Raw genomic sequence first — 26,062 nt, forward strand, 5'->3', positions numbered from 1 at the left:
CCTTAAAAAATTGAACATTAGGCCAAGCATGGTGGCACACACCTGTCATCCCAGCACTCCAGAGGCTGAGGCAGGAGGATCACTGTGAGTTCAAGACCAGCCTGGGCTACATAGCCAGACCCTGCCTCAAAAGCAAAACCCCCACAAATGAAGACTATCAAAAATCATAAATAAATTAATATAAAAGTCACATGGGATGAGGTACAGCTCAGGAGCCAAGCACTTGCCTAGCACATACAAGGCCCTGAGCTCCTTCCCTAGCTCTGAAAAAAGAGAATCTCAGTCCATTTTTCTCCATTTCTTCTTCCTTTTTTTTTTTTTTTTTTTTGGCTTTTTGAGACAGGGTCTCACTGTGTACTTCAGGCTGCCCTTGAACACATGGCGATCCTTCTGCCTCAGCCTCCTGAGTGCTGGGATGACAGGTGTGTGTACCACCACAACTGGCAATTTCTATCCTTTTAAAAACACAAAATTGGCCAGGGATTTAGCTCAGTGGTTCCAGCGCCTGCTATCCCCAATACACCAAAACACAAAATTAAGCCTTGTGCGGTGGCACATGCCTGTCATCCTAGTACTCTTGGGGGCTGAGGCAGGAAATCGCCTTTCAGCCTAGTCTGGGCGACTTAGTGACTTAGTGAGGCTCTGTCTCAAGATAAAGAATAAATTTAAAAGGGCATAGGATGCATCTCAGTGCAGAGGTCCTAGGCTCAATCCCCAGTACTGCAAAATACAAAACAAAAACAAAGTCACAAAACGCAATAGCTATAACACTGTACTACTTGGTTTATAACCTATACAGATGTAATATTCATAGCACAAAATAGAAGAAAAAGAATAGTGACATATTGGAACAAAGCCTTGATATTTTACCAAAGTTAAGTGAATACTAATCTGAAGTAGATTGTGATTGAGATGTACAGTGTAATCTCTAGGGAAGCCACCAAGAAAATGACTCCAAAATACGTACCTAAAAATGAAGAGGGCCAGGTATAGTGTTTCACTCCTGTCATCCCAGCACCCAGGAGGCTGAGGGAGGAGGATTGCTGTGAGTTCAAGGACAGCCTGAACTACATAGTGAAACCTTGTCTCAAAGAAATTAAAATTTTTTTAAAAAAAAGAGGAAATAGAATGGTATGCTAAAACATTTAACACAAAAGAAAGCAATCAGGAAGGAAGAGGACAGCCTGGTGGTACATGCCTGTTAGTGCAGCACTCTGGGAGGCTGAGGCAGGAGGATCACATGTTTGAGCCCAGCCTGGGCAACTTAGTGACTTACTGAGACCCTGTCTAGGTTTATCAATTATTGAAAATGTGGCACTGAAATATCTGACTCTTAAATGAATCTGAATTTTCTCCTCTCAATTGCCTCACAGAAAATTACCAAGGATATAGAACATCTGAACAAAAGTTAAACCTAGGTCACAACACAAGTCAAAGTGCACTAAAAGCAACAGAAAGAAAGGAGAGACAGAATAAATTAACTGAGGAAATCTAAAAATCTAGAGATTAAACAACACACCACTAAAGAACTCACAGTTCAATTAAAAATAATAGCAATTAGAAAAGACTCAAGCTAGGATGTGGTGGCCCACACCTGTCATCCCAGCACTCAGGAGGCTGAGGCAAGAGGATCGCATAGCAAGACCCTGTCTCAAAAAAAAAAAAGCCCCTGACTGGCAAATGCAAAAGCAAGAAGAAACGAACAAACAAAATCAGAATAGACTTGAAACAAGCATGTGAATGGAATAATTGAAAATCTTACCACAACAAAAATGCAGGACCACACAGCTTTGCTGATGAATTCTATCAAAAAATAACTAAAGAAGAGAAAAATACTAATCTGTCACAAATTGTTTGAGAAAATAGAGAAGTAGGGACACTTTCCATCTCAAGATTACCCTCATTCCAAATATATCACAAGAAAAACGACATGCCCATATCCTTCATGAACACACACACACAAATTCTTAACACAATGTTTAAAAACCAAATCCATCGTGTATGCCTATCGTACCACCACTCAGGAGGTTGAGGCAGGAGGATGGTCACAAGTTTGAGAAAGTAGATTAGTAGTTGCCATGAGCTAAGGAGGGCCTATGGGAAGCCACTGCTTACAATACCAGCTTTTCTTTCAGAGTAATGAAAATATTCTGGAATTAGACAGTGGAGACAGTTGTGAAACTCCACGAACATACCCCAAAAACCACTGAACTGTACATTTTCAAGGGTGTATTTTACACTATGTGAATTACATTTCAGGGAAAAAACTTTTAAGTTTGAGAGGATAAGGGATGGAAAAAGATATAGCAGACAAATAGTGACGAAAAAGTTATAGCTGTGCTACTACTGTTAGTCAAAGTAGACAGGGAGGCAAAAGCAATGCTAAATACTAATGCCTGTTACTATGTTTGATGAAATATTCAACCTGGGACCCTGCCTCAAAAACCAAGAATCACAAAAAACAAAGGAACAAGAATTAAAAGACACGGTGATCCCTGCCATAAAGACCCTGGCACCTAATGGGGTAATATATTACTTTATCAAAAGTAAAATAGATACAGGTGCTGGTAACATGGTGTGCTGACTTTGTGGAACTTCATGTGGGATGACAGCAACAATTTGTGTGCCATTCTGAATGTGTCTTAGGTTCAATGAAGGGTTTACAGAGGAGTGAGTGGGATTCATTTTTAACTTGTATCTCTGAGACACATTCAGAGACGTCGGTGTAGCATAGCACTTTGTCCAGTGAAACACCACAATGTATTTACACATTCTACTAGTGATGGCCATTTGGGTGGTTTCCAGTATGGAGTGATTGTAAAGAGGCTGATGAACATCCTTGCACACGTTTTCTGGGGCACACGTGTGAGTTTTTCTGGAAGGGAAACAGCTGAGTTGCTGGTTACTACAAACTCGGTGTGTCTTAGTCCATTCAGGCTGCTATAACAAAATACCCTAAGCCAACGGGCTTATAGAAACCAGAAATTTATTACTGATGGTTCTGGAGGATGAGAAGTCCAAGATCAAAATGCTGGCAGATTCCACATCTGGTGAGGACCTGATTTCTGGCTCATGAATGACACTTTCTTCCTGTGTCCTCACATGGTGCAAGAAGCAAGGGGACTCTCTCAGGCTTGTAGTGCCATTCCTGGGGACATCACCTCCATAATCGAATCACCCCCTAAAGGCACTACCTTCTAATATTCTCACTCGAGGGTAAATATTTCAGCATAGGAATTTGGAGGATGGGCATGGACTTCAGAGCACAGCATAGGGCTAAGGTTGCTCCAATTCTCCTTGCATCTGCATGGAAGACATTACTCCATATTATGGTCAGCACTTGGGCTCACACATACATGTTTGCCATCTGAATAATGGTGTTTTGTGGCCTCTCCTTATGATTTTACTTTGCATCTTCCTGATAATGAGCATCCTTTGATGTAGTTTTCATTTTTTTGGTTTTTTGAAACAGGGTGTCACCATGTAGTTCAGGTTGGCCTTGAACTTACTATGTAAGCTGGCCTTGAATTTGCATCAATCCTTATCGGTCCCCTGAGTGCTGGCATCACAGGCATGTGCCATGATGTGTTTATTGACCTCTTGGATTTTCTCCTCTGTTTCTGTGAATTTTCCTTCTCTTGTTAATTTGGATTGGAGATTACTGAAGAATTCTGGGGAACCTCTGAGAGGACAGACATCCAGGCACATCCCAACATGACCCAAAGGAAAGACATTATAGTTTTGACATCTCTGGAGGTACCAGCTATGTTTCATTTCCCAACATGTCACTGGGAAGCATGGATCCTCACCATGTTTTTATTATTGATTTCTACCTTTATTGCATTAGAGCCCATCCTTTGAAATTTATGGCCTCGTGTACTATGAATTTTTCTAAATATTCCGTATGTTACATGAAAGGTGTGTATAGGGGCCTGGGATTTAGCTCAGTGGTTCCGCCGCCTGCCTTGCAAGCGCAAGGTCCTTAGTTTGATCCCCGGTACCAAAAAAAAAAAAAGAAAGAAAGAAAGATGTGTATTTTGAAAATGGATTTCGCATGCCTATAATAAACATATGCACTGTGTCAAAAAAATCAAAAAATAAAATAAAATATTCAACCTTTGTGAAATATATAATAGTTGTCAACTCACATGCCCTTAATAACATAGCTTAAAATTACATAAGGCAACAGGTGAAAGAACTACATGGAAAAACTGGCAAAAAGCCCTTGGGCCTCCACTCGGGGGACCCCATGGGGGCAGGACCTGGCTCACAGGGCAAGGAGGACTGTCAGAATCCTTCTGGGGTGTGAGGGAGAAGGGCTGGAGAAACGGGTGTGTAGATCTTGTTTGTCAAGAGGGGCCAGGTAGGGCCAAAAAATATTGGAAAGCACTTTTTTGGAGGGGAGGTGGGGAAACAAGGTCTCAGGATATAGTTTCTAGCTGGCCTTGAACTAGTGGAGATTCTCCTGCCTCAGCCTCCCCTCCAAAGTGCTTGGGATGACAGGTGTGTGCTACCACCTCCAATTGGAAAGCACTCTTAAAGCAAAATTCTGATGTCATCTCTGTCCTGCTTAAAACCTTTCAGTGGCTTCTCAATGCCCTCTTGGAAAGGTCTCTCTATGCCATTTACAGCTATTTCCTCTCCCGATTCCCCTCAGTCAGCCGAACAAACTAGGGTTCTTCATGATTTCTGAAACAATCCTTTGATCTTGCCAGCCTGGGGTTTAGGGGTGCCCGGGGGAAAGGTAGGCTTGGGTGGAAAACATGATCACCATGTACACAGTGCCAGGCAGGAAGGGGTGTGCAGCCTATGGTGCCAACTCAGCCACTGCCCAGCTTCTCCCCTGAGTTCCTGGTAGCACCGGCTCCCTCATGGCCCATGCCACCCCCCATGACTGTGCCCCACACGCACCCAGACATGTCTCAAAGTCCTCACTTCTGGGTCACCCTGGTTCCCACTGAATGGGATGTGAAGGTGGACAAAGTATCTGTAAGGACCATCCAGAAACCCAGGGCACGCTGACACTCTGCACTCTCAATTCCCCACACCGTCCTCATGTCCTTCTATCCCAGGTCACACCCCACTGGCACCGAGGCAGGCGGGAAGCTGTGTGGCCTCAGCCTCTTTGTAGCTCAGATTCCCCATGCAGAAAGGAGAAACAATGATGAGGTACCAATTGCTCATTCGCAGATGAGGTTCAAGTGAACCCATGCACAGCCCCTGCACAATGGGCCGCATGTAGTAAGCACTCACTAAAGTGCCGCCATTAGCATCTTCTGTCCTAGCAGGAGCCATTCCTAAGCATAAGCTGTAAGGCTGGCTGCAGATCTGCAATGAAGGGGTAAGGAAAAAGTGGCTTTCTCTCTACTTTCCTGTCCCTAGGGCACTTCCAACTTGCCACGTCCAAACTGATGTCACTACCTCTCCCCTGAAGCCACCCCACTTAAACCCTCCTTGGTAAATGGCTGCACTGTCCACCCAGCCCTGCACTGTCACTCCCTGTCACCAAGGCATGTCCACCTGTCCCAGAGAGGCAGATGTCCCCCCAGATGCAGCTTTCCTGGAACCTCTGCCGCTGCTCCCCACAAGCTTGCTTTTCCAAGTCTCACCCTGCTTGACCCAGATAGGGCGGGGTGGGGGGGGTGCCTCTCGGTTTCCGGGAAGGACGGCCCACTCTGTGAGGCTGCACCCTACTCCCAAGCACATTGCTCAAGCTGAGCGAGAACTCCCGGGCTGAACCCACACCACAGCTCCCTTACGGCACCAGCCACCAGCTCTCTCCCACACTCTGGCAGCACTCAACAGTGCCTCCTTGCACCCAGAACGGCGCATCCACAGGTGACCCCAAGCTTTCTCCTCACAATCGCCTTCCCCACCACTGCCCCAGATGCTAAAAGGTCCAGAGGTGACCACTGGGCATCTAAAGATGTGGCTATGGGGCCCTCTGCTGACGGGAGGCCAAACTGCAGTGTCGGGGCAGCCTGGGGCTAGGGAGCTCTGGACACGCACCTGGCAGTCTTGGCATCCACAGTGCCCTGTCCCCGAGGGCAGGCACCTCCTCCGATGCACCCAGTGTGTGCTCAGGGCCAGGCACACGATCGAGGTCCACCCATCCGTTACCCAAAGAAGAGGCAGCAGGTGACCCAGTGATGGAGTGGAGGTGGGGACACAGGGCCAGCAGGATAGGTTGCCTGTCTGTCAAGACCTGGCCCAGTGTGGGTAAGGGTGACTGGCCAGGCGTGGGAGGACTGTGGGGTGGCCTGAGAGTGGCCGAGGGATGGAGGCAGAAGCAGTAGCCTCCACACTTCTCCTGGGCTCAGGAAGGCGTGGCAGAGCACCTGGCACAGACAGGAGCTGTCCTACTTCCACAATGGGAGGGCAGGGCTCCACTCCAGCCCCAGCCCGAGACCCAGGTGAGCACTGCAGCAGGTCCTGGGGACAGCACTGGCCACAGTCAGACCTCTCGGGTGGCCAACCTGGCGGCTGGGTGGCCTCTTGTGGGTGCCTTTGAGAGGCAGGAAAAGGGAGCTCTGGGGCGATCAGGGCACAAGGTCCACTGTGGCCTCCTCCACGATGTCCTTCCCCAGGTGACCCCAGCTCACCAATGCCCATTGCTCTGTCTTTATTGTTGGGGAAAACCGGAGGGGCACGACACAAGCAAGCCCACCACAGTCAGCGAAGCACAGGGCAGCAGTGTGTGTGCGTGTGCGTGTGCGTGCAAGCGTGCGTGCGTGCGAGGGAGGGATGGCCTCTGGAGCCTGCCCGCCAACCCTCCTTGGCGTCTAGTGGGGGAAATGACCACAGGGGGGTCCCCTGGCCCTGAGTGAGGGCAGAGCCTGGGGCACAGACCGGGAGACCCCGCCCCTGCTCCGGCGCTATGCACCGCAGCCACAGGTCTCCAACTCTGCAGCAGAGGCCACCCCAGGGATGAGGTGGGAGGAGTGGGGTCGGTCTTCTCAGCATCGGCCTGGGGTGTAGGAGGAGAAAGAGGCGATCAGGAGCCAGCAGCCTCTGTGGATTCTTGGCCTCGAAGAGGCTGTCAGAAGTGACGCTCACCCCGCCCCACCCCTGGGCTGCAGGGGCACCCACCCGTCCTCTCTGTCCTTCTGCCTCTCCTGCCACCCCGGCTCCTGCTTGCCTGTCCTCTCTGCCCTCTGGCCAGTGGGGTCCACCCCGCTTAGCGCTCAGGCCCAGGGAGCACGACCACCCTCTAAGCTCTGCCCCACACACCTGGGCATCACCATTTGGGGGCCTGGCTCGTCTGCAGGCCAGGGTGGCTGTGACGGGTCATACCCGGCCCCGCAGGCTCCTCACCATCCGGGTTCTGCCCCAGCTTACGGATGTGACGCAGGAACGAGGTGGCATTGAACGCTCTCTGCAGAAAGAGAGGGGAGTCAGTCACCCCCAGCACAGCCCCAAGACTTGGAGGCCCCCAGCAGCCCTAGCAGCCCAGGCTGTACCCCGAAGCAGGGGCTGGGGCATCTCCCTGCTGACCTTCCAGTGGGTCCGGGCAAAGTTCCTCTGGATCTGCTCGCTGACAGAGCCCAGGATGTCCCTGTCCAAGGCCACGTCCCCGGAGATCCTGGGGAAGGCTGGAGGTGAGGCAGGGCCTCCTGGCCCTGGGGCAGCTTGGGGGGGGGGCACTCACCACAGGTGCTGCAAGGCCTGCTGGCACGTGAACCTCTTCTGAGGGTCTCGCTCCAGAAGGTGCCGGATGAAGTCTTTGGCTGCACGGGGGACCTGGTCAGCCCACCTGTCCTCATGGTCCCCCCTCCTGTGCACAAGGTTGGGGCCAGCCCTGAGCTCACCTGACTCAGAGATGTCATCCCAGAAGGGAGAGTCAAACTCGTAGCTGGCCCTGAGGATCTGGCTGAAGAGTTCGGGGTCGCTCTCATCGTAGAAAGGGGGGTACCCACACAGCCTGACACCCACAGATGAATCACCCGGCTGTCTAGCCCTCCCCAACCCGGCGGGTGCAGGCAGGTGGGAGCTGAGCCGTCCCAGTGCTCACTCACAGGATGTAGGAGATGACACCCAGGGCCCACACATCTACAGCCTTCCCGTAGGGCTTCTGCTCCAAGAGCTCCGGAGCTGGGGGCCGAGACAGGCAGGCAGCCGTGCGCACACATGTGCGCATACGCACACAGGCAGTGACGCCGGCATTGGCCTGTTTGGCCCCAGGAGTGCACAATCGCCCCTCTAGCCCCTCAGCAGCCCAGGGTCCCCCCGCCCGCCTAGCCCCAGGCAGCCTCAGGGTGCGCTCCTCACTTACCCACATATCCTGGGGTCCCACAGGCCGTGCCCAGCATGTTGCCAGCTTGGATCTTGGAGAGTCCAAAGTCAGAAACCATGATCTTGGAGTCCTCGAAAGGAGTTGCATAGAGGAGGTTTTCAGGCTGTGACACAAGGGGCCAGGGAACGGGCCGGGTCAGCCCTGGCGTGGCCCTGGCACTGGGACAGGGTGGGCCTTGGGCGTCCTCCACGGAGGCGGCGCTGGGGAAGGCACCTTGAGGTCTCGGTGCACGATGCCCAGGCTGTGCAGATAGGAGACGGCGCCAAGGACCTGCCCCACCAGGTGGCTGGCATCCTTCTCCGTGTAGGAGCCCCGCTCCATGATGCGGTCGAACAGTTCGCCGCCCGTCACCCTGGGAAGAGTCGGGGTCAGCAGCCCCTCAGCCCAGGCTCCCCCAGCACCTCTCAGCACCCCAGGCTCCTCACAGCTCCATGGCCAGGTACAGGTGGGAGGGGCTCTCATGGACATCCTCCAGGGCCACGATGTTGGGATGGCTGACCCTGCGGGCGTGACAGAAAGCCCCTGTGGCCACACGGGCCTGGACCCCAGCAGGTGGCCTCCCCACATCCCCCCACTGGGCTTGCCTTTCTGTGCCCAAGGCCACCCCTGGCCATCTGGGGACCCACATCTTGTGAGGACACGCAGCTCTAAAACCCACTTGGAAAGCACAGGTCCACAGTGACTCTCTCACTTTGTCAATGGGGACACAGGGGACCAGGGTGGGAAAGAGACTGTCCCCAGGGCTCTGCAGGTCAGGGTTCACCCCTCCCTGAGCGCCCACCTGCGGAGGACGGCAATCTCATTCTCCACCAGCGCCTCCTTGCCTCGCAGCGCCTTCTTGGGGATGCACTTGAGGGCCACAAGGTGTGCAGAGCCCCGCTCCTGGGCCAGCACCACCTCAGAAAAGGCGCCCCTGGCACAGGGCCAGGTGGAGAGGCATGGAGGGGGTATGAACCCGAGGGAAAGGGGAGAGAGGATTAGGGGAGAGCAGGGGAGGGGAGGGGAGGGGAGGGGAGGGTCCCTGGATGAAGGCGTTGGAGAGGCCCCGCCCCCAGCACGCACACATTCAGAGGCATTCACACACAAAGCCCACGCACCACAGCTCACTCGTGTCCACACAGACACCCCACACATCTGACATCCGTGCATACATCACACACTCACTCTCACACACACTCTGCACAACTGAGCCCGCGGGCACTCACGAGCCCAGCTTCTCCCGGATCTCGTAGATGCTGCTGATGTCCTCAGTCTGCTTCTTAAGCAGCAGCATGTCTGCGGGGGGGGGGGGGGGAGTGGCGGGTCCCCTAGGTGAGGGCTGTCCCTCCGCCCTCCCTAGGCCCTCAGTGCCTGGGCGCCCTGGCCACCGCCACCCTCGTCCCAGCCCCCCACCCCCCGGGACTGCGCTGCCTGCAGGGCCCCCTCCCCAGCTTGGCTCGGCCCGCCCCTCCCCCACAGCCAGGTCCGGGCTCCCGGGCGGCCACCTCCCGCTGAGGCACCCCGCCTCGCAGTCCCGGTGGCCTGGCACCCCGACGGCGAGCCACGCCTGGCCACCCTCTATCGCCTCCACACATCGGAGCGAGGGCGACAGCGCTTTTCAGCGGCCCCGTGCACCCCCATGCCGGCCCCTAGGGCCACCTCTACCGACAGGGCCCAGACTCCTCCCCCGCCAGACCCGCCACCATTGCACAGCTCCCCAGGCACGGGCCACCCAGGCCATCAACCCTTCCGAATGCACCTGCAACCCTGCTCACAGCCACCTGTCACGACCGCAGCCGCCCACGCGGCCACCCGCCGCAGCTCGGCCCTCTGCGCCTCGGAGTGGGGGGCCTCGGCAGCTTGGCCACCGCGTCGAGAGCTGCGTGGGCCGCGCGCGTGCCGGCGAGGGGCGCGCCAGGCGGGACAGGTGTGCGCGGGGGCGCGCGGGGGGCTGCGGCGGACACCAGCCGGGACCCTGTGCGCCAGCGCGCGCGCCCCGTACCGGGAGCAGCGAGTGCCCACCTGCAGCCAATGCCGCAGCGTCGCGTCGCGCAGCGGCCGCTGCGCCGAGCCCCCCATCCGCGCCCCGCCGGCCCCGCCCCCTCCGTGCGCGCCCCCGCGGGCCGCTGGCGGCCCAGCACGCGGTGGCCTAGGAGCGCTGCCGTGGCGCTGCAGGGCGCCTTGTAAGGCAATCCCTGAGCCACTGCCTCCCTCCTCACTTGTGTCCGCTGATTCCTGCAGCCCAGCCCGCTCGAGGCCTGGCTCCGTGGCCTCAGGGCCTTTGCACCACCAGGGTCTCACATCAAGAAGTCTCTTCACCCACGTATTGCCATGGCTCTCTGCCTTCCGGTATCTGCTTTCATGGCCTCTCCACGGCCATGTGCCCCTCCGCTGCCTCCTTCCCTCATCCCTGGACCCTGCCACCCTGCCACCGCCACTCCACACCCCTGCCCTGAGTGCCCATCAGCACTCAGCAGGCTCCTCTGCCCGCGCATGGACCCCCTTCCTCAGTCCCTTCTGCCAACAGCACAGCTTCCCTTCCTGGGGCTAGCTCCTCTTTTTTTTGGTATCGGGGATCGAACTGGGGTCCTTGCGCTTTCCCAGTCCTCTCTTAAATCCTTGAGGAGGTGGGGACTTACTTCCTGCCATCACAGCCCATCTGCAGTCCTTGTCCCCGCCTGAACTGCATAGTGAGACCCTATCTCAAAACAAAAGGGGTGGGGGGCTGAGCGTGGTGGTGCACACCTGTCATCCCAGCACTCGGAGGCTGAGGCAGGAGGATCACCGAGAGTTCAAGGCCAGCCTGGGCTACACAGTGAGTTCAAGGCCAGTTTGAACTAGTGAGATGTGACTCAAAAAACAAAAAACAAAAAACAAAACAAACAATGAGACATAATGAAATGTTTAGCCAGGCATGGTGGCCCATGCCTGTAATCCCTGTACTCTGGAGGCTGAAGCAGGAGGATCATCCTGAGTTCAAGGTCAACAACAACAACAAAAAATCATGAGATGAGCACAACATGGGTCAAACTACAATCAACCTATAGGACTACAAGTATAGCTGCTTAGCTAATATTGAGCCCATAGGGAACTGGGTCCCATAGCAAGGGTGCATGGGAAGAACAAAGGCATTTTGGGAAGGGATGGTCTGGACGCTCTGGGTGCCTGATACCTGGCTGGACTTCCTGGACCAGGTTACTGCTCATCCCTCAGGGAGGCAGGTCTAGACGGTCCTTGCATCTTTATCCCGAGGCCTGGCCTTCTTCAAATCTGCCTTCAGCCACAGTTCTGATGTCTTTATTTTTTCTGCTGACTTCCTTGACAGCCCAGTCCCTTTCTGACTGTATATTAATTTCTTGCACTTGGGAGGCTGAGGCAGGAGGATCTCCATGAGGTTGAGGCCTACTTCAGCCTCAACAAAAAAGTGAGTTCAAGGCCAGCCTGAATTACATTGTCTCCAAAATAATAATAATAATTTCTATTTAAGTTTTTTGCCTATATTACAACTGTGTAGATAAGTGTGAAGATATTGCAGGTGTCAACTTCAAAACACATGTGTGTACCATGTGGTGGTGGTAGATAAAGAACCTTCCAAAATCCTTTCAGAGGACACCTTACACAAAAATTAACTTGAAATGGGTCTTGGACCTAAATTGAACCTATAAAACTTCTCAGAAGCACATGGTGCACACCTGTAATCCCAGCTACTCAGGAGGCTGAGGCAGAAGGATCCCAAGCGTGATAAGGCCAATTTGAAAAATAAAAAGAGCTGGGGCAACATAGCTCGGTAGTAGAGCCCTCGCCTCGCATGCACGAGGCTCTGGGTCCACCCCAGGATGGAAAAAACCCCACAGTTTTGAGAAGATGATCTGTTACTTTGGGCTTGATGATGATATCTTTGATATAATATGAAAACATGATTCACGAAAGAAAAAATGACCAATTGCATTGTAACAAAATTTTAAATGTATATTCTTTTTTTTTTTTTTTGGTACCGGGGATCAAACTCGGGTCCTTGTGCTTACGCAGCAGGCAGCGAAAACACTGAGCTAAATCCCTGGCCCTGTATATTCTTTGTTTTTGTTAGGGTCTCGCTATGCAGTCCAGGCTGGCCTTGAACTCACACTATGTAGCTCAGGGTAGTCACAAACTAGGAGCAATCCTCCTGACTCAGCCTCCCGAGTGCTGGTGCTGGGATGACAGGCATGTACCACCATGCTCAGCTAAAAATGTTTATTCTGCAAGTAACACAAGTGAAAGAATGAGAAGATAAATTACAGGCTGGGGGAAAAAATTCTTTTTGAGACAGGGGCTTGTTTTCTAGAGCAGGCTGATTTGAACTCACTGAAACCCTGCAGTCTCAGCCTGGGGAGTGCTGGGATTTCAGGCGTGCACCACCACACCCTGCCAGGAAAAATCTTTTTTAAACACAAAAGGACTGGTATCCAAAATATGCAAAGAATTCAGCTGGGCGTGGTGAGACACACTTATAACCCCAGCACTAGAGAAGCCAAGGCAGGAGGTTTGCAAGTTCAAGGCCAGCTTGGGGTACATAGTGAGCTCCAGCCTCAAAAAAAAAAAAAAAAGAGCACAAAACTCTTAAAAAACTCAATGGGAAGGGCTGGGGATTTAGCTAAGCGGTTCCACCACCTGCCCCGCAAGCGCAAGCGCAAGGACCCGAGTTCAATCCCTGTACCAAAAACAAAAACAAAAACAAAAAAAAACCTCATTGGGAAAACAACCTAGTCTTTTTAAATGGGCAAAAGATCTGCAGATTTGAAATATCAAAAAATATTTGATGCTGCAAGCTCAGGGCCAGCCTGGGCTACATAGCAAAACCCTGTCTTGAAAAAAAATATTTGAAATGCATCCCATTAAATTCCATTTCCAATATTCAAATACATCATATATCTTTGATAGATTAAAATCTTTGATAATGGGCAAAAGATCTGTACAGACTTGTCACCAGAGATACAAGAGAAGTATGCAGGGCGAGGTGGTGCATGCCTGTCCTCCCAGCCCCCGGGGAGAAGCAAGAAGCGGAAGAAGGAGGAGAGGGGAGAGAGAGAAGAGAGCTGCGCATGGGCACTTCAGTCAGTCTGGCCACAAGGGCAGGGTTGGTGCTCTGGACCCCATCCCTGGCACTACAGCAGGACAGCAGGTGGTGGCAGCCAGGTTCTTCACTGTCACAGACGCAAAGGGAGGCAGCTGGGAAGACCCAAGTGGCCATGGGTTAAACTGGGGCCTGCAGGACAATTTCATGTTCAGCTGAATGTCCACACCCAGACAGTGCGTGTGCAAACCCCTTGCCCGGCCAGCGGAGAAGGTCTGGAGACAGTATTCTAGCACATTCACACCTGCGAGCCCCCTGGAGTGAGGCCTAGTGCCTCCAAGCCCTGGGGGCTCTATCCCTAGCAGGGCAAAGAAAAAAAAAAAAAAAGTGTAATAACAAAAGAGCTCCCAAAGGTCAAAGACAGAAAATTTGAGCAACAGAGCCAGGTGCGGTAGCAACTGCCTGTCATCCCAGGACTCAGGAGGCTGAGGCAGGAGGATTGCTGTAAGTTCCAGGCTAGCCTGGGCTACATAGTGAGTTCAAGGCCAGCCTGAACTGCATAATGAGACCCTGTCTCAAAACAAACAACAAAGAAAAAGAAATAAAATTTGAGGTATTAGTTAGCATACTAGTAGAAAGGTAATAAAATATAACCAAAAGTTCCAAATAAATTTCTGAGTTCCTACTGTTATAAATAAGGGATTAATAAATAAACATATGTAGGAGAATTCCATATAATTGATGTTAGCCAGGTACAATGGCACAGGTGTGTTATTCCAGCTCCTCAGGAGGCTGAGGCAGGAGGATGAAAAGTTTTTTTTCTATTAGTACATGTGTGCAGTACATAATGTTTACCTTCCTTGTGTGGGTTTGCACATGTACAGTACACTTCCCAATTCCTTTTCTCATGCCCTTTCCCTCCCCTCCGTCCCCGTCCCTCCATCTGTTGATCCCCTTCTTCTTTGAGAAAAATCCGTCTCTCTGCTTCCTATTATCTGTCTTTTATTTTGGTCCTTAATTTATTTATACTTTGGTTTCTCATAAAAGTGAAATCATGCGCCACCTGCTGCGCAAGCGCAAGGACCGGAGTTTGATCCCCAGTACCAAAAAAAAAAAAAGAGAGAGAAATCATGTGATATTTAAGCCTGTGTGTCTGATTTATTTCACTTAGCATTATGGTCTCAAGGTGCATCCATTTTCCTACACATGATTCAAGTTTATCTTTCTCGGAAGGCTGAGGCAGGAGGATTTTGGTAAGTTCAAGGCCAGCTTGGGCTACATACTGAGCTCAAGGCCAGCCTGAACTACATAGCGAAACCCTGTCTCAAAAAAACAAAAAACAAAAAAAAAGGGAAAAAAAATGAAAGGGGCTGGGGATGTAGCTCAGTGGTGAGTGTCTCCTGGTCTCATCCCAGTACCTGGCTGGATCGACAGAGGGATCAAGGGATGGAGATACTCTCCTCCTGCTGTGGCTTCATGTTAAATGTCCCCTAAAGGCCCACGTGTTGGATGCTTGGTCCCCAGCCCAAGGTGCTATTGGGAGGAGGCGGGACTTTAGGAGGTGTGGCCTTGGGGGAGGAAGTCAGGTCACTGGGGGCATAGCCTTGAATGAAATATCAGGCCCGCCTCTTCTTCTCCATCTCTTTGTCTCCGGGCTGCCAGGAGGTGAGCTACCTTGCTCTACCACAGGCCCAAGGCCACAGGGCCACCAACCGTGGACTAAACTGGCAGGTGTCATCAGCTAACATAAACCCCTCCTTGTGAGAAGCTTCAGTCTAGGACTGCTACAGTTGGCTCAGATGTGTCCCCCAAGGCTTCTGTGGTGGGGGCTGGGCCCCACGAAGCAGCATTCACAGCAGATGGGCTTCGGGGGTGGCTGGATCATGAGAACTTTGTCCCTTCCTCTCTGGCTCTTTCCCCTTGCCTTCTGCCTCACCACGGGCCTAAAAGCAATGGTGCTCACTGACCATGGACTGAACCCTTGGACACTGTGAGCCACACTGAGGCTGTCCTGCCTTAAGTTGTCTTAACTGTGGCTTACACAGTGACTTCCCACCAAAGTAAGCATGGCAAGAGGGAAAAAGGGTCACTTTATAGTGGGGAAGCTTGACATTCACACCACAGCTGGGTGATCAAGGTCAGCACCAACAGTGTCCACCATGTTGACAGTACAAACCCTGCTAAGATCCACAGCCCTTCCCCTCAGCTGTCTTCCTCTCCCGAGCCCATAGGCCCATTTAATCATGAGAGAAGAGCCAAGTGCCTAGGAGATGGACAGTCTACACCCGACCAACTCACCTCAAAACTGTCTGGCTCGCTAGGCGTGGTGGCTCATGCCTGTCATCCCAGCACCCAGAAGGCTGAGGCAGGAGGATTGCCATGAGTTGGAGGCCAGCCTGGAGTATGCAGTGAGTTCAAGGTCAGCCTGAATACATAGCAAGACCCCGTCTCAAACAACAAAGAATGCCCAAGGAGCTGCCACAGTGGAGAGAGGAGCCTAGGGAGACAGGACGGCCGCTGCAGACTTTACTTATGAACTGTGGCCTGCTACTGCTTCATGAAGCTTGAGCAACACACTGTGCCAGCACAACAGGCTGACAGCAGGGAAGGGGGGCGGGCTATGTGGCACTCGCGACTGTTTGCATTTTTCTGCACATTTAAAAGTAGTCTAATAGAAAAAGTTTACATAAAATGTCAACAACACAGACAAATGCCTCTCAGAGGGTTGGCGTGAACAAGCACAGCCCTTCAGTAGGCCCCAGCCCCACGACCCCTGACCCCAGCCCCATTCACTCCTTCCCCTGTGGGGCTGGGAGCACAAAGCCCTGCCAGGTGGACCCAGCCTCCCCTCTGCCCCTGGCTCATTCTAACTCCAAAGCTCATTGTGCCTCCAGAGGAGCGGCTCTGCCCATCTCCAGCTGCCCCAGTCCTCCGGGTGAGCAGTCACTGCCCCACCCACTCCTCCAGCACTGCTTCCCAAGTCTCCCACGTCCTCCTAGGTCTCCACTCCTCCCCATGCCCCAGTGCCAGCCCCAGCTGGGGTCTGAACAGGCTTGCTGCTTGGGACACTGCTGGGGAGGACGCAGGAGCACAACACTGAGGCCAGCAGGACAGGCCAGGGGGGACAGCCTCTGGCCATCAGCTGCGATTCCCAGGAGTCCACCTGCTGCTTCTCCCAGCAGCTGATGCCCCCCCCGGGGGGGGGGGTAGAGTCAGGACAGGCTTGTGCAAGGCCCTGGGCTGGAAATGCAGTCCTCATCAGTGCACAGCTTGGCCAGCCTTGGTGGGAGGCAGAGGGCACAGGACGGGAGGAAGTCACAGGGCCCCAGGTGGCCTCCTCCTTAGCCCCCTAGGGCAGAGTCCTGCAAGGCTGGGAGGCCACAGTCGGACCCCTCATTGCACCCCCTCAGCAGGACCCTATAATTTTCTCTCTGGAAGAGCCGGAGGAGGGAGCTTAAGGGAGGGACTGCACATGGTGGGGCCTCCTGGGGGGAGTCTAGGGTGTGGTACCTGCAAGATGGTGTCACTGCCAGACAAAGGCAGCTGTGGGGGTCCTAGGAGTCCCAGCAGCCTCCAGCCCAGCCACCTCCCTGTCCCTCAGCAGCCTCTCCCCAGGTGGTGGCTTCCTCCTATTCCTGTGCTGAACTTGGCATGGGCCTCCCCTTCCTTGGCTCCCAGCCCTGCCCAGTGGTGTCACTGGCACACCCACATCCTTCTCAAGTCATTTAGGGTCCCGTCCCTGCCCCCACCAAGTTGTGGTGCTGCTTAGCCTCTGCCCTCACCTGGTACACTGTCACATCTCAGCCCCACCCCGTCCTCAAGCTGTGGACTCCATGGGACCCTCTTCTGTGCTGTCTGGAGTGCACTCCGCCCTTGCTCCCTGGGCATCTCCAGGTCTTGCAGGCTATGCGGGTCACTCCCCTGCCTTGATTCCATACAGGGCCAGAGAAGACCCAGGTGAGTGGCTCTGAGGAGCAGTGTGGCTGGGCCTCCACACAGCAGGCCCCCGGGGCACCACTCCAGGCGGGGCCGGGTGTTCCTCCCTCCCCTCCTGGGGACAGTCTGGCAGGAGCTGGAGCTGCTTTGCCTCCTAAAGCTGCCCGGGGGGGGGGGGGGGGGGGGATCTTAATGGGATGAGCCATCTGGGGCCTGCAGTGTTTGCCACAGATCCGGGAGGGAGCCCGGGGCTGAGCCAGGCATGCTCTGCTCCCCCCGCCAGGACAATGGGCCCTTCCTTTCCAGGCTGGCTGGGGCAAAGAGAGCCTGGGGTCGCCTTAGAGGGGAGCGCCCCGCCTGGGGCTCTCCCCCCCCCCAGCAAAACTGGCAGGCAGCAGGGGGCAGCCTTACCCTATTTCTGCCCGGCTCTCCCCCACAGCAGGCGGGGATGGGGTGCAATCCCCTTGTCTGGCTTGGTGGCAAAGTGTAGCCCTAGCAGGCTCCCCTTACTTTGGAGACTTGCAAAATCTGTCACCCCAAGACCCAAGCCCCTGGTCTCCAGCTGAACCTCTGGCTAAGCCCCATTTCACACCTGGAGGTTGAGCGTCACCGGCCAGCTGCTGGAAAGAGGTCAGAGCAGCCCACATCCCGCTTTGGTGCTTGGGAGCTGGAAACCTAACACTCCCCCAGCCCCATCCTAGGGTCCAAGCACAGGGCTAAAGATGGGAACCGCTGGAGGGACCCTAGGGAAGCCAGGGGCGCTGGGAGGGGAGAGTCCAGGCTGGAAGGAGGGAAGGGGAGAGGCGGGGCCTAGAAGGAGGGGAGCCCGGGAGGCCGGTTTCCAAGAACTGGGAAGGGCAAGTCGGCGACCAGGAAGGGGCCAGGTGACCCAGCGAGGGGTGGGTACTTCGCGGGGACCAGGCGCTGGCTGGTCCGGCCCCAGGTAGCAGCCATCCCGTGCCCCGCTGGAGCGGCGTTTCCTCGGGAGGCGGGAGGCGGTGGGCGGAGTAACGCGGAGGGTGAGAGGGCTGGGGGGGAGGGGAGCGGCCCGGTCGTGGGGGTGGGGCGACGGTGACATCACCCGGAGCCGGTTCTTAAGCAGCAGCCGGTCGCGCCGGGGAGAGGGACAGCCTGAGTGTGGTGGCAGATTGCCGGTCCCGCCGCGGCCCCGTGAGCGGCCAGAGCCGCTGCCGCCGGGAAGGAGGTGGTGAGGCGTTCCCGGGTCGCCGCCGGAGTCGCCACCCGAGCCGGAGCTGCCGGAGCCGCAACCGCGCAGCGCAGCCGCCTGGGCCCGGGTCGGGGCGGGGAGCGAGGGCCGCAGGCCCCTGCTCCCGCCGCCGTTTGCGCCGCCGTTTGCACACAGCGGGCACCCGATGCCTCCTGCGCCCCGCTAGGCTGAGCTTCGGGCCGGGAGAGCCGCCACCGCCGCCACCCGAGCCGCGGGCAGGAGCCTCGGGAGCCGCCGCCGCCCGGCCGGGCCCCGCCGCAGCCCGCGCGCCCCCGGGCCCCCGACACACATGAGATTCTTCAGGCTCACTTTCAAGTGCTTCGTGGACTGCTTCTGACTGCGTTCCCCATCCCGCACCCCACCCGCCCGCGCCCGCCCGCCGCCCCGTCCCCCGGCCCGGCCGCCCCCGAGGCCACCGGGCGGCTCGCGCCTCCGGGGTTCCCCCACCCCGGGTGCCGCCGGCGCCCCCAGCCGCTCGCCCGCCCGCCCCCCGCGAGGCGCCGCCACCCCGGGCTATGGAGAAGAAGAGCGCAGAGAACGGCATCTACAGCGTGTCCGTCGACGAGAAGAAGGGTCCCCCCATCGCTTCCGGGCCCGACGGTGCCCCAGCCAAGGGCGATGGCCCGGCGGGCCTGGGGGCGACAGGCGGCAGCCTGGCCGTGCCGCCGCGTGAGACCTGGACGCGCCAGATGGACTTTATCATGTCGTGCGTGGGCTTCGCCGTGGGCCTGGGCAACGTGTGGCGCTTTCCCTACCTGTGCTACAAGAACGGCGGAGGTGAGTGCCCCCCCCCCCGCGCCCCGCTGCATCCAGCTCCCCGCCCTCAACGGGCCCTCCCCCAGCCCTCCCTGGCCCACCAAGTCCGGGAGGAGCCAGGGCGAAGTCCAGGGGGTGGGGAGGCCCCCCCGGGGCGCCTGGGGGCCAAGCACCCCTCGCTCCTCCAGCAGCTGAGCAGCTGCCTGGGCCTCTACCCTCTGGCGGTCATGTGCCTGGTGGCCTGGGGGGAGGCTACCGCCCCCCCACCCCCGTGTTTCCCATCGCGGGGACGCTGCTCCTCAGACCCCCAGCCCAGGCCCCGGGCTCCTGCGGTGGCCCCTGAGGTGGGAAGGGCAGGTCTGTTCCCTGGGAAGGACTAACTCGAGGTGAGGTGCTCTGGCTGCCCCCGTGGGTTGGGCACACAAGCAGCACATTGTACGGCCCCCCCACGTGTGCACACAGGAACGCACACACAATGGGCCACTCTGTCCCACCCCCATGCCCTCCCTCCCCCTCCCCTCTGGCCTGGGCCAGGAACACTGGGTTCCTGAGCCAGGCTTGGGAAGCCTGCGGCCTGGCCTGCCTGGCGCTGCCAGCGGACACCGCATGCACACCCCCTGCCCGTCTGCCCAGGCCCAGCTTAGCAACAGCGACGGGCACGCGTGTCCTGTGACTGCAAAGCAGCAGGCCTGCCGGGAAGGGAAAGAACTGGCCACTGAGGGTAAACTGAGGCCCAGAGGGACGGCCTTTGCCCAAGGTCACACTGGAAGGATGCTGGGATAGGAGCTCAACCCCTGGGCGGGTCAGAGCTGAGCAGGGCGATGGCCGGAGGAGCAGGGAGGAGCAACGGGCTGCAGCAGCTCCCCTCCCTCGGGCTGGCCTTGCCTACCTCGCCAGCCAGCAGCTGTGCCTGGGGCAGCCTCTTCTTTCCTCCACCTGTGTCTGCAGCGTGGAGGACTGCCACTCCCCTCAGACCTTCCCAAGTGCAGGGGCGGGGCCTCCTTGTCGTGGGAGGAACGCCAGGTCTGGCATGCCCTCAGGTTCCTCCAGGGGCTGCCTGGCAAATTGGGAGCTGCAGCAGATGGGATGGCTGCAAGCATGGGCATGCATGTCCTCAGTGCCCAGCAGGTCACCCTAGCTAGGTGCCTGGGAGAGGGCACCCCACAGCGGGGGGCCGACCTGCTCTAGCCCATCCCCTCAGACCAGGGACCACCCCAAGTGACCCCCACGGGGAGCCTGGGGCTTCTGCAAGCAGCTGAGGTCTGGTCAGGTTCCTATGGTCCCTACCCCACCCCTGCCTCCCCCAGGTGTGTTCCTCATTCCCTACGTCCTGATCGCCCTGGTCGGGGGAATCCCCATTTTCTTCCTGGAGATCTCGCTGGGCCAGTTCATGAAGGCTGGCAGCATCAATGTCTGGAACATCTGTCCCATCTTCAAAGGTGAGCCGCCAGCCCCTATGCTCTCGGGGGGGGGGGGGGGCTCCCCTGTCCCAGTGTACCACAGGCCACTGGTGGCAGTGGGGCCCAGGCGAGGGGCCAGCATGTGAGGCTGGATAAGCAACAGGACATAAGGAGGGGAAAGGAACAATGCATGGAGAAGATGGAGTGCAGGGGACACTTTGGGGAGGTGGCCCGGTGTCAGGGCACTACTACAGGGGCTTAGGGCAGTTGGGGGCATCTTGGACACAAACCGGAGAAGGCTCTGGTAGGAGAGGAGAGGCTGCTAGGAGTTCAGCGGGGACTGCTGCCAGCCCTGGGAGGGGACATGACAGGAGTAGCGGGAAGTGGTCAAAACCCAAGCCACAGGAACCAGAGCAGGCTCATCCCCAGGCCTGGGCTACGCCTCCATGGTGATTGTCTTCTACTGCAACACCTACTACATCATGGTGCTGGCCTGGGGCTTCTACTACTTGGTCAAGTCCTTCACCACCACTCTGCCCTGGGCCACGTGTGGCCACGCCTGGAACACTGGTGACTGCGTGGAGATCTTTCGCCATGAAGACTGTGCCAATGCCAGCCTGGCCAACCTTACATGTGACCAGCTCGCTGACCGCCGGTCCCCTGTCATTGAGTTCTGGGAGTAAGTCAGGTGCCTCTGGCCCAAGCCCGGCCTGTTTGTTCCGCCCACCCCGCCTGCCCCACACATGCTCCAGCCCTGGGGACTTGCACACTGGGCTGTCACTGGGCTCCACACCCCTCCCTGGGCTGGGTGGGCCTTGCTCCTCAGCAGCACTGTCACCCTCATCCTGTTGAGAGCCAGGGACTGAGTGAGCAGGGGTGTGGGGACAGGGCCCCACCAGGGTTGGCAGGAGGAACAGAGGCGCCACATCGGGGCATGTCCCAGCCTCACGCGCTCTCCTCCCTCTGCCCTGCCCTAGGAACAAGGTCTTGCGGCTCTCGGCTGGGCTGGAGGTGCCCGGGGCCCTCAACTGGGAGGTGACCCTGTGCCTATTGGCCTGCTGGGTGCTGGTCTACTTCTGTGTCTGGAAGGGGGTCAAGTCGACAGGGAAGGTATGGCTGCAGGTGGGAGGTGGGGGTGACAGCGGGAGGCCCCCCATCCAGGTCACTTTCTCCCTGCAACTGCTGGCTGGATAGCCCTTTCCAGCCTCCACACCCAGATCCCGGCAGCCCCCCAGTGCCAAGGCCCAAGGCCCAGCAGTAGCTGTCCCTTCCCTGTGTCCATCTTGTCCCCATCCTTTGGGCATGTCCCTCCCCAGGTCCCCTGGCGCTCCTACTGCCTGAGTCATGGCCTGCCTCAGCTGAGCACCAGATGATGTCTGCATGTATCTGTCCCACTCTCCCTCAGGGCTTCCTCTGTCTCGGGGCCAGAGCTATGCAGACATACAGTAGGACAGTATGTCAGGAGTCACGGGACACCAGGTCCCTAGAGGGCAGGACTCCAGTGAGTCACACTCCCGGGAGTCCCGAAGCTTGGATGCCGGGCAAGGAGGCAGGGGCCTTCGCTGTTCCTTCCCCTCTCTACAGTGCTGGAGTCAAAGCCCAGTGTCCACATGCCAGGCAAGCGCCCGGCCCTGGGCCTGGCCCTCTTTCTTCACCTCTCTGGCCCAGTTAGAATCCCGAACCTCTAAGACAGAAGATGACATGGATGAGGGATGTGTGCCTGTCACCCCATGCCTTGCCACTCTGCCCACTCCCACTCCCTGCCAAACAGATGTGCCCGGGCACCCTCGGCGGACCCCATGGCCCTATCCTTCTCAACCCGACCTTGCTGTTGGCTTCCCTTGGCGGGGAGCCTTGGCTCTGTGGGGCAGGATGGGGGGCTCTCGGAGGGAGGGAGGTGCAGCACCCCGCTGAGTTGTCTGGCCCCCCAGATTGTGTACTTCACTGCTACATTCCCCTATGTGGTCCTCGTTGTGCTGCTGGTGCGTGGGGTGCTACTGCCTGGAGCCCTGGATGGCATCATCTACTATCTCAAGCCAGACTGGTCCAAGCTGGCGTCCCCTCAGGTGAGCAATGCGCCTGCGCAATGGTGAGGAGCCCACCAAGCCCAAGCCCCGCCCTCACACCGCACCTGTTGCCTGCTTGCAGGTATGGATAGATGCTGGGACCCAGATTTTCTTTTCTTATGCCATCGGCCTGGGGGCCCTCACAGCCCTGGGCAGCTACAACCGGTTCAACAACAACTGCTACAAGTAGGCACCACGCCGGCCCCTCTGCCCCCTCTGCCCTCTCTGCCCTGCTCATCCTTCCGTCCCCCTGGGAGCACCAGGTGCCTACCAGTCAGTCCCCTCTCTCTGCCTGCAGGGATGCCATCATCCTGGCACTCATCAACAGCGGGACCAGCTTCTTTGCTGGCTTTGTGGTCTTCTCCATCCTGGGTTTCATGGCAACAGAGCAGGGCGTGCACATCTCCAAGGTGGCGGAATCGGGTGAGTACCCCCCACACCGCCTGCTTGCAGAGCAGCAGTGCTGCCTCATGCGTGGCGAACGCAGGCACGTGCAGACGGCAACTGAAAAGTGACAGCCAAGCTCCCTCTCTCAGCAGGCTCGGGTGCCCTTCTTCCCATCCCTGGGGCTGCATGGTGTCCTGGTGCTTGTCCCAGTGCTGCAGAGGGAAAAGGGGTCTTAGACACAGTGGGGGCCTGCCGAGGGCCTAGGGGCACCTTCCGGGCCCACGTCGGGACACACTGAGTGTGATCATTGCCAGAAGGTTGAGGTGTCCCTGGGCATGCGCGTGCTGCCAGCCTCACGCCACTCCTCTGCCCCCAGGGCCCGGCCTGGCCTTCATTGCCTACCCCCGGGCCGTCACGCTGATGCCTGTGGCCCCACTCTGGGCTGCCCTGTTCTTCTTCATGTTGCTGCTGCTCGGGCTCGATAGCCAGGTTTGTAGAGGCTCCCGGCAGGGAGCTGGGGCGGGCTCTGGGCACCGGGCCAGGCCAGGCCAGGCTGGGCCTGAGCTGCCCCGCCACAGTTTGTAGGTGTGGAAGGCTTCATCACCGGCCTACTAGACCTCCTCCCGGCCTCCTACTACTTCCGTTTCCAAAGGGAGATCTCCGTGGCCCTCTGCTGTGTCCTCTGCTTTGTCATCGACCTCTCCATGGTGACTGATGTGAGTGGACCTGGGGTGTGGCTCCCTTGGCTACCTCTGGGCTTCAGCCGCTGGCCACTGGCCTCCCTCACCCTGCTCTGTCCCCCAGGGCGGGATGTACGTCTTCCAGCTGTTTGACTATTACTCCGCCAGCGGCACCACACTGCTGTGGCAGGCCTTTTGGGAGTGCGTGGTGGTGGCCTGGGTGTACGGTAGGTCCGGGCTGGGGAAGGTAGGGGACGCAGGGTGGGCAGGGGAGGGGTGACCGCAGCTGTGGCCTTCCCCTCACCTACACAGGAGCCGACCGCTTCATGGACGACATTGCTTGCATGATCGGGTACCGGCCTTGCCCCTGGATGAAATGGTGCTGGTCCTTCTTCACGCCGCTGGTCTGCATGGTAAGGCCTATGGGAGCTGCCAGGTAGGCGAGGGGTGCCGTGCCGCAGGGAGGGCCCGGCTGACCACGCAGTGCCCCCCACAGGGCATCTTCATCTTCAACGTAGTGTACCACGAGCCACTGGTCTACAACAACACCTACGTGTACCCGTGGTGGGGCGAAGCCATCGGCTGGGCCTTTGCACTCTCGTCCATGCTGTGTGTGCCCCTGTACCTGCTGGGCTCCCTTCTCAGGGCCAAGGGAGCCACGGCAGAGGTGAGTGCCCAGGGCTGGGAGGTGAGCACCAGGGGAGGCAGCCAAGCCTCATGCTCATCTCCTCTCCGCTCCTCTGCTCCCCTCCCCTCCCCTCCCCTCCCCCAAAGCGCTGGCAGCACCTGACCCAGCCTGTCTGGGGCCTCCACCACCTGGAGTACCGAGCTCAGGACGCGGACGTCAGGGGCCTGACCACCCTGACCCCAGTGTCTGAGAGCAGCAAGGTCATCGTGGTGGAGAGTGTCATGTGACAGACACCCCGCCCACATCACCAGCTCCCCCTCTGGTAGCCATAGCAGCCCCCGCTTGAGCCCCGCCTACCTGGGGGGGGCTGTCTGGGGTGAGGGGAGGATGCACTGCGAGTGCTAAAATTTTTTCCATTTTTAATAAAACACCAAAAATATCAACCCACCAAAAATAGATGCCTCTCCCCCCTGGCCCTAGCCAACCTGCCCCCCCACCCCACCCCCACACTGCTCCCTGGCCCCAGCTCCTCCCCATGCCACCACCCTCTGCCTGCCTCCCGAGGCTCTGCTCTGTGACACCTTCGGGTGGCCCCTCAGCCTGCCGGTAGCAGTGGCAGTCTTGGGAAAGAGGGGTGAGCACAGGAGGGGAGGGGAGACCAGCAGGAGGAAGCCAGTGGTTCCCCATGCCTGTTCTGAAGATCCGAGAGCCTCGGTTCCCGTGCCAGTCGCCGCCACTCGGTGTGTGAGCTTGGGTCAGTGTGCGAGTGTGTGAGTGTGTGAGCGTGTGGAGAGGATGTGTACATCTCTATCTCTTAGCAAAGGCCAATACCGATGTAAACGGTGCCTCTGGGCAAAGGAGGGTTGTATTTTGCACATTTTATAAAAAACTTGAGGAGTGTGAGATTCCCGCTTGTATATTTCTAAAGAGAGAAGAGCCCAACCGTCCCTCCCCTCGCCACTCACTCCCTCCTTCCCTCGCAGCCCTTCCTCCCCAGCCCCTAGCCAAGGAGTGTGAATTTATAGATCTAATTTTCATAGGCAAAACAAAGCTTCAAGTTGCATCTCCTGTGGATGCGTGTGTGCAGCCCCGGCCTGGGGTGGGAAGGTGCGTGGGGCCTTGGGGTTCCTGGCCACGCACCTGGCGCTCAGGCTTGCCCACACCCTGCCCCAGGGCTGGGCTCCCATGGCCAAGCTTCAGGCTGATGCCCTTTCTGCATCTCAAGTCTTCCGTATAGCAGCTTTAACCCAGTCCGCGTCCAGTCATGGTCATGCCTGTGGCTCCCCTACACCAGACCTAAGCCCTGAGCCGAGGGGCAGGGCCAGGGAGGGCGCGGGCCTGCAGGGACGTTCTTACTGTGCTAAAAAGCCACTGCAAACATAGCAATAAAAACACGTCATTTTCCAAAGCCGGCTCCAGCGTCTGTCTGCTCCCAGGAAGGGTGCGGGAGGTGTGCGTGCTGGCTCGCTCGGCAAGGCCCCCTTCCAGGAGCACGCAGAGCTATGGGGACCAGTAAGGTGGGGGCATGCAGGTGGGCACTGGGGTTTTCATGAGGGCGCCTCCACATGTCACTGAGTAGATGACCTTCCCAGGTCGGAGGGAGGTGGAAGGGTGGGCCAGGGCAGGCAGATGGCAGGCATGGTGGTAACTTGGACC

The 26,062-nt window shown here is 57.1% G+C and overlaps 2 protein-coding genes across 14 annotated transcripts; one reads left to right on the forward strand and one right to left on the reverse strand.

The window, feature by feature from the left end:
* Positions 1 to 6,605: 6,605 nt before the first annotated feature.
* Positions 6,606 to 20,238, reverse strand: Pnck (pregnancy up-regulated nonubiquitous CaM kinase). Of its 10 annotated transcripts, none has more exons than XM_021252298.2 (12): positions 20,135 to 20,237; positions 9,499 to 9,568; positions 9,075 to 9,206; positions 8,719 to 8,793; positions 8,507 to 8,645; positions 8,273 to 8,396; positions 8,016 to 8,091; positions 7,809 to 7,870; positions 7,649 to 7,727; positions 7,495 to 7,582; positions 7,231 to 7,375; positions 6,606 to 6,967 (listed from the first exon to the last, which is right to left on the reverse strand). In XM_021252298.2, exons 2-11 carry the CDS (start codon positions 9,564 to 9,566, stop codon positions 7,238 to 7,240), a joined length of 981 nt encoding a protein of 326 aa, XP_021107957.1. In that variant the 5' UTR covers positions 9,567 to 9,568; positions 20,135 to 20,237; the 3' UTR covers positions 6,606 to 6,967; positions 7,231 to 7,237. The 10 variants fall into 10 exon arrangements, with proteins under 10 accessions (XP_021107957.1, XP_021107956.1, XP_021107955.1 ...); XM_021252297.2 differs by having other exon boundaries at positions 7,809 to 7,921; positions 8,273 to 8,363; positions 20,135 to 20,236; XM_021252296.2 differs by having other exon boundaries at positions 7,809 to 7,921; positions 20,135 to 20,234.
* Positions 18,810 to 25,814, forward strand: Slc6a8 (solute carrier family 6 member 8). Of its 4 annotated transcripts, none has more exons than XM_004874942.3 (14): positions 18,981 to 19,266; positions 19,879 to 19,966; positions 20,553 to 20,684; positions 21,063 to 21,324; positions 21,623 to 21,755; positions 22,577 to 22,711; positions 22,794 to 22,897; positions 23,010 to 23,134; positions 23,475 to 23,587; positions 23,677 to 23,814; positions 23,903 to 24,005; positions 24,091 to 24,191; positions 24,275 to 24,445; positions 24,553 to 25,814. In XM_004874942.3, the coding sequence occupies exons 1-14, from the start codon at positions 19,108 to 19,110 to the stop codon at positions 24,691 to 24,693; spliced, it is 1,905 nt and encodes a 634-aa protein (XP_004874999.1). In that variant the 5' UTR covers positions 18,981 to 19,107; the 3' UTR covers positions 24,694 to 25,814. The 4 variants fall into 4 exon arrangements, with proteins under 4 accessions (XP_021107953.1, XP_004874998.1, XP_004874999.1 ...); XM_021252295.2 differs by having other exon boundaries at positions 18,982 to 19,266; positions 21,075 to 21,324; XM_021252294.2 differs by lacking the exon at positions 19,879 to 19,966 and having other exon boundaries at positions 18,810 to 19,266.
* The last annotated feature ends 248 nt before the right edge of the window (positions 25,815 to 26,062 follow it).

The sequence above is a fragment of the Heterocephalus glaber genome, unplaced genomic scaffold (assembly GCF_053883595.1).
Source record: "Heterocephalus glaber isolate CG9 unplaced genomic scaffold, H.glaber_assembly_v1.0 deba00001861, whole genome shotgun sequence".
Taxonomy (NCBI): Eukaryota; Metazoa; Chordata; class Mammalia; order Rodentia; family Bathyergidae; genus Heterocephalus; species Heterocephalus glaber.

What these genes read in the sequence shown, in the direction of transcription:
- Slc6a8 (XM_021252294.2), top strand. Translation starts at nt 19,005, where the DNA reads ATGGAGAAGAAGAGCGCAGAGAACGGCATCTACAGCGTGTCCGTCGAC. An exon ending in GGGTCAAGTCGACAGGGAAG is followed by an intron (nt 21,756 to 22,576) that starts GTATGGCTGCAG and finishes CTGGCCCCCCAG; the next exon opens with ATTGTGTACTTCACTGCTAC. An exon ending in CTCCAAGGTGGCGGAATCGG is followed by an intron (nt 23,135 to 23,474) that starts GTGAGTACCCCC and finishes CTCTGCCCCCAG; the next exon opens with GGCCCGGCCTGGCCTTCATT.
- Pnck (XM_021252296.2), bottom strand. Translation starts at nt 9,566, where the DNA reads ATGCTGCTGCTTAAGAAGCAGACTGAGGACATCAGCAGCATCTACGAG. An exon ending in ATCCGGGAGAAGCTGGGCTC is followed by an intron (nt 9,207 to 9,498) that starts GTGAGTGCCCGC and finishes GCCCTGTGCCAG; the next exon opens with GGGCGCCTTTTCTGAGGTGG. An exon ending in GAGATTGCCGTCCTCCGCAG is followed by an intron (nt 8,794 to 9,074) that starts GTGGGCGCTCAG and finishes TCACGCCCGCAG; the next exon opens with GGTCAGCCATCCCAACATCG.